The 4,944-nt window shown below is 63.1% G+C and overlaps 1 protein-coding gene across 1 annotated transcript; it reads left to right on the forward strand.

The window, feature by feature from the left end:
* Window positions 1-396: 396 nt before the first annotated feature.
* On the forward strand, window positions 397-4,456 carry LOC135980275 (maestro heat-like repeat-containing protein family member 1; the record flags this gene model as incomplete). Its single annotated transcript, XM_065580315.1, has 9 exons — window positions 397-553; window positions 643-809; window positions 1,489-1,620; window positions 1,765-1,879; window positions 2,102-2,257; window positions 2,441-2,623; window positions 2,980-3,132; window positions 3,978-4,112; window positions 4,387-4,456. Coding segments are annotated over 9 exons (1,268 nt in total), but the record flags the coding sequence as incomplete, so codon positions are not given.
* Window positions 4,457-4,944: the final 488 nt, after the last annotated feature.

Genomic DNA, 4,944 nt, shown 5'->3' on the forward strand with positions numbered 1-4,944 from the left:
CCTAGCCCCTCCCAAGGGTGGGCACCTCCTCACACCAGCCCCACCCCTGAGCCCAGAGTCACTGCTTTCCCCCATGGGGGCTGTAACCCCAGCCCCTCTGGTTCCCATCAGGAGAAGGCAGCAAGGGAGGGAGGGGGCCCCCAAGCTGGGAGAAGTGAGTCTGGCCACGTCCACCCATCCCTTTCTGTGACACAGCGACCCCTGGCAGTGCCCAGGCAGGAGGGTATGAACCCCTTAGGACTGGACAGTGCCTGAAGGGCCTTGAGGTCAGCCACCAGCAGGCTCAACCTGCTGCTTCTGGCCTGTCACCCCTCGGAGGGCATCATCCCTGGTGTGTACCAACTGGGCCCGTCCTCTGTGTGAATTCCTTACCTGCCGTCCCTCTGTCCGTCACAGCCCCAGCAAGGCCATCTGGAGATTCCTAGGTGCAGACCCCATGCTGACCAGGGAGGTACTGCACATCCTGCTGTACGACAGCCCAGAGAAAGGCCGGGCTAACCCTGGGCAGACCCAGGACAGGAGCTGCCCCCAGCCAGCCCGGCTGCCCCCGGCGGTAAGTTCCCATCGCTGGCATTCAGCCCTCTTTCCCGGCTGCATTCTGCGCAGGGCCACGGTCTTCTGACTGTATCTTTTCCCTTCCAGACCACATATGGCCTGTGGGAGCTGATCGGGGCCTTGGGGCAAGCGGACACGCTGGAGGGACGCGAGGACGACCTGTTCGCCTCTTGCTTCCTCGCCATCGCCTGCCCCCCGGCACGGCACCTCTCGGGAGCCCAGCAGGACTTGCCCAGTGACACCAGTCCACGCAGGTAATGTGTGGGGCCAATGGATCCCAGCACCCACGCAGTGTCTGGGCTAGCCCCTAGGAGGGGGAAGCTTCCTTCTTGGACCTTCATTGTCCAGGGACCCCCGACGCCTTCGGGGGACCGAGGGTTCAGATCAGCCAGGCTTCCCATGCTTAGGAGCGGGCAGAACTGCCCCCGGATACTCAGGGAGCCAGAGAGCTCCTCAGAGTGGGCAGCTCAGCAGGGTGATGAGGGAGCTGAGCCGGGGGCGGGGGGAGCAGAGTTGGGGAGCAGGGCAGAGCTGGCTGCTGTCTCTATTTACTGTCTACTTTGAAGGCTTTGGGACAGGCCCGGCCTGTCACTGAGCCACTTCACCCCTTTTCTGCAGTGGGCCCTGGGGGCAGGGCTCAGGGCAGCAGGGCATTCAGGGGGGCACTGCATGTCCTTTTCTCCCCAGGGTCAGTTTCCTGGGCGGGGCGGGGAGGAGCAATTTTCACATCTTTGGAGGAGAGCGAAGGGCACATCTGCAGACACTCCCCCCTGCCCCCACAGTTGCGGGGGGAGAACCAAAGGCAGAAGTGGGGCAGCTTCTAGGCTCACCCTGATCCCTTCAGTGCTGCAGCAAGGGAGTCCTGCCCGCCCCCACCCCGCCCATAGAGCAGGAATCCCCGCATCACCATCTCCTGCCTCCTTCTCTTCCCAGCATGGCCGTGCAGGCCCTGGCGCGGGTGCTGCGCCTCAGGGGCAGTCAGCCAGCTGTGGAGCTAATGGACCAGGAGCGAGGCTGGCAGCTGCTGGAGGAGGCCCAGCCCGAGGGGTTCACTCTCCTTAGCAGGTGAGGACAGAGGCTGGAGGAGTCACGTTCTCGCTCTGGAGCCCAGTGGGGCAGAGATGGGAGGGGGTGGCCGGGACCGGGCCGGATTCCGGCATGTGCAGGGTTGTCATGCACACGTCAACACGAACTCTTGTTCTCTCCCAGGGCCATAGTGACCCACCCAAACCTGGCCCTGAAGAGCATCCCAAAGCTTCTCCTTCCCAGCCTCCAGGCCAGCCAGGAGGGCGAACGCATGGCCTGCACCGCCCTGTTCGCAGAGGTGAGCCTGGAAGACCAGGGGGGAGGGTTAGCCAGGCCCAGAAGCTGATGGAACAGGGGGCCAATAGCTGGTCAGCCAATGAGAGATGGTCCCGGTGGTGTATTGCTTGAACAGCAGTCGGTACAGATCTATGTCACCTCCTGGCCCCTGATCATACTCCCTTCCCCTTGCTCCTCCTGGCCTCGCCCAGCCCTCTCTGACAGCTCCTTTCGGTCCCTTTAGTTCCTCGGCAGCCCCCTGCTGATGGAGAATGAGCCCAAGGCGATGCGGAAGCAGGTTGTGAAGGCCATGCTGCAGCGGACAGAGGACAGCAACATCCACGTTCGAGGCAGAGCGCTGCACGGCCTCAGGAACGCAGTGACCGAGTTCCCGGACAAGGTGGGTCTGGAATGGCAGGAGACTAGGCAGAGAAGGCTGGGTAGGAAGCGCCTGGTTCCCCTTCTCCCCAGCCTGTGGCTCCTATGGAGCAGACTAGGCTGTAGGCTGACTTGCCCGGACTCTGCTTACACTCAGGCTGACAGAGCGTTGCTCACCGAGCGGCGTCCAACCCCTTCTCTGCAGGTCAGGAAAAAGCGAGACAAGATCCTGGAGAGTTTTGTCCGCGCCGTGTGCGAATGCTGCGACCCCCGCACCGTTCTGGAAGCCATGGAAGGGCTCTGCTGGATGCTGCGGGACCCCAAGGCGCCTCTGAAGGCTCACGTCGCCATCCCACTGGCCCTGCAGGCGAGAACGTTCTTTGAGGATGTAAGTACCAAGCAGGGCAGGCCCCATGGCGCTATAGGGCACCCACAGGGGAAGGTGCTCAGGACCTGCCTTCCCGTGGAGGGGGCTCAGTGTCCGATGCAGGCACATTTCTGGATTTGTGGGGCAGCTCAGCTCCTCTGCTAGGGAAGGCAGGGATGCAATCATTCTTGGGCCCTGGGCCCACAATTGTTCAGCAGCCCTGGGGCCCAGCAGGAAAGAGGGGAGTTTGCAGAGAATTGTCCTGTCGTTTGAACTAGCTGAAACCTCTCCGGGCTCCGCAGCTGCCAGGCTGATTCCCAAAGCATGTGAGGGCCTGAGCCTGTCCCCTCTAACCACCCTGCGCCCCCTGTCTGCAGGAGACCAGCGGCCTGAGGCGGGCCTCCATGGAGCTCTTTGGCCACCTCAGCAAATTTGTTTCCAAGAAGTCATCCCTCTTTGGGGCTGAGGTGGAGAAGAGCATGGGGACACTGCTCATCCACCTACAGGACGGGGACCCCCAGGTGGCCCAGGTGAGTGCAGCTGAGGGCTCATAGGGGCAGGGGTGGCTGGGGGCATTCTAACAACATGGCAAGGATGGTGCAAACTCCCCCCTCCAAGCCCCAGATCTCCTCAGTGCTGCCCTGTGGCACCCAGGACCCCCCACTAATCCAGCCCTCCCCCACCCCACACAGAGCTCTGCCAGCCCTCAGAGTGTAGCTGTGGGGTAGATCTGTGGGGTTTCCTTCTCCTCCTCCATTCCCCACAGGCACCTCCGGCCTCCCTACCCAGCCAGCCTCTCCGCGGCTGTGGCTCCATTTTACAGCCTGCCCTGTTTAGTGGCCAGGTCCAGGTCTATCTCTGGCCCCTAGCAAGTGACCTAACCCAAGCAGGGCCACAGGGAAGGGCAGGTCGCTGAGGCCGATTGGGTCTCCATTGCTGCTGCCCTGCCCTCACTTGTGTGCTAGCTCCTGTCTGGGAATGACCAGCCTCCTGCAGCAATCCCACCACAACCCGTGCCCCAGCCGAGTAGCAGCCTCCGATAGTGCCTGGGATTGAGGGGAGGCCAAGTACGTTGGTCACCGGGCAGTGCTGTTAACCGCCCACCGGGGACCCACAGGGAATGGCCCCTTCCCTGTTCCAGGAGTGTACCTCCCCGGCCCCAGCACTCGGGCCTGGCTCCCCTCAACCCAGCCAAGCTGGAGATGGGGGCTGTGGGGGCCTGGGAAACAACGGTCAGGCCAGAGGAGGTTTTGCAAAGAGGTGGCTCCTTGCTGCTCCGGCACAGCGGAGTCTCCCCAAGCCACACAGAGCCTGAGAGTTGGCAGCCCGTTGCGCTCAGGGACTCAACCAGTTTCCTTCTCGCCCTCTCTGGCAGGCGTGCAGGGTGGCATTGCTGCAGTGCGCACCCTTCCTCAGCTACCAGCCCCTGCGTACGTTCGTGCAGAGCCAGCTAGCCGAGGGGGCGGCCCCTGCCATCCCCGCCTTCCTGAGCGAAGCTTGCAGGATCCTGGTGAGTGAGATCTGGGGTGTGGGCCCTGCAGGACACGGGGGTGGGAAGACCTAAGCACACAGGGAGCTTCCCTGCTCCAGGGAGCCCCCTAACTGACTCAGCCCCATCCCCCACCCTTGAGGATGGCTCCTGTACAAGTCATCTCTGTCCCATGGGAGGAATCAAGGGGGAGAGGGCTCTGAGAGCCAGGGGTTCCTCACCTCCCTACCAGGCAGCTCCCCTCAGCCTGGGGAGGATGTGTGGCTTGGGACTAACTGGGTTCTTGGCTTCCCAGCTCCAGGACTGCCCAGGGAGACTGAGCAAGAAGGATGCCCTGAGAGCAGCAGCTGCCCAGCAGCTGATAGGTAAGAAAAGAGCTGGAGCTCTTCTTCCTATTATCCCTCCCTGCCCCATGAGTCCGGGGCCCAGCGCCACATGCACACTCCTAACAGGGGGGAGGGGCTGACCTCCGTTGTCCACACACAACCAAACCCAACTCCCCCCCCCCCCCCCCGACCCGCTCCTTCCCATCTCCCTGGGACAAAGGGGGAACCAAGACTCCCTGCAGCCAGATGCGAGAGGGCTCTGCGGCCAAAGGGTCTCCTCTGCCCTGGCCCTGGGCAAGCCTGGCACCTGCAGCAGGAGCAGGCCCGAGGGAGAGATCCTGCCTCCCAAAGGTCTCATCCTGGTTCCCCCACACCCCACCCCGCACCCGCACGAGGCACTGGCCCCAGCCAGGTCCCCCTGCAGCCTGTACAAGGAGGGCAGAGATTCACAGGAAACCCCAGCCCTGCCCACCCCAGCTACCACCAGCCGTGCAGGCAAAGAGCCAGGGCAGCAGCTCTGCCACACT

This window comes from Chrysemys picta, unplaced genomic scaffold (genome assembly GCF_011386835.1).
Source record: "Chrysemys picta bellii isolate R12L10 unplaced genomic scaffold, ASM1138683v2 scaf2483, whole genome shotgun sequence".
In the NCBI taxonomy this organism is placed as follows: Eukaryota; Metazoa; Chordata; order Testudines; family Emydidae; genus Chrysemys; species Chrysemys picta.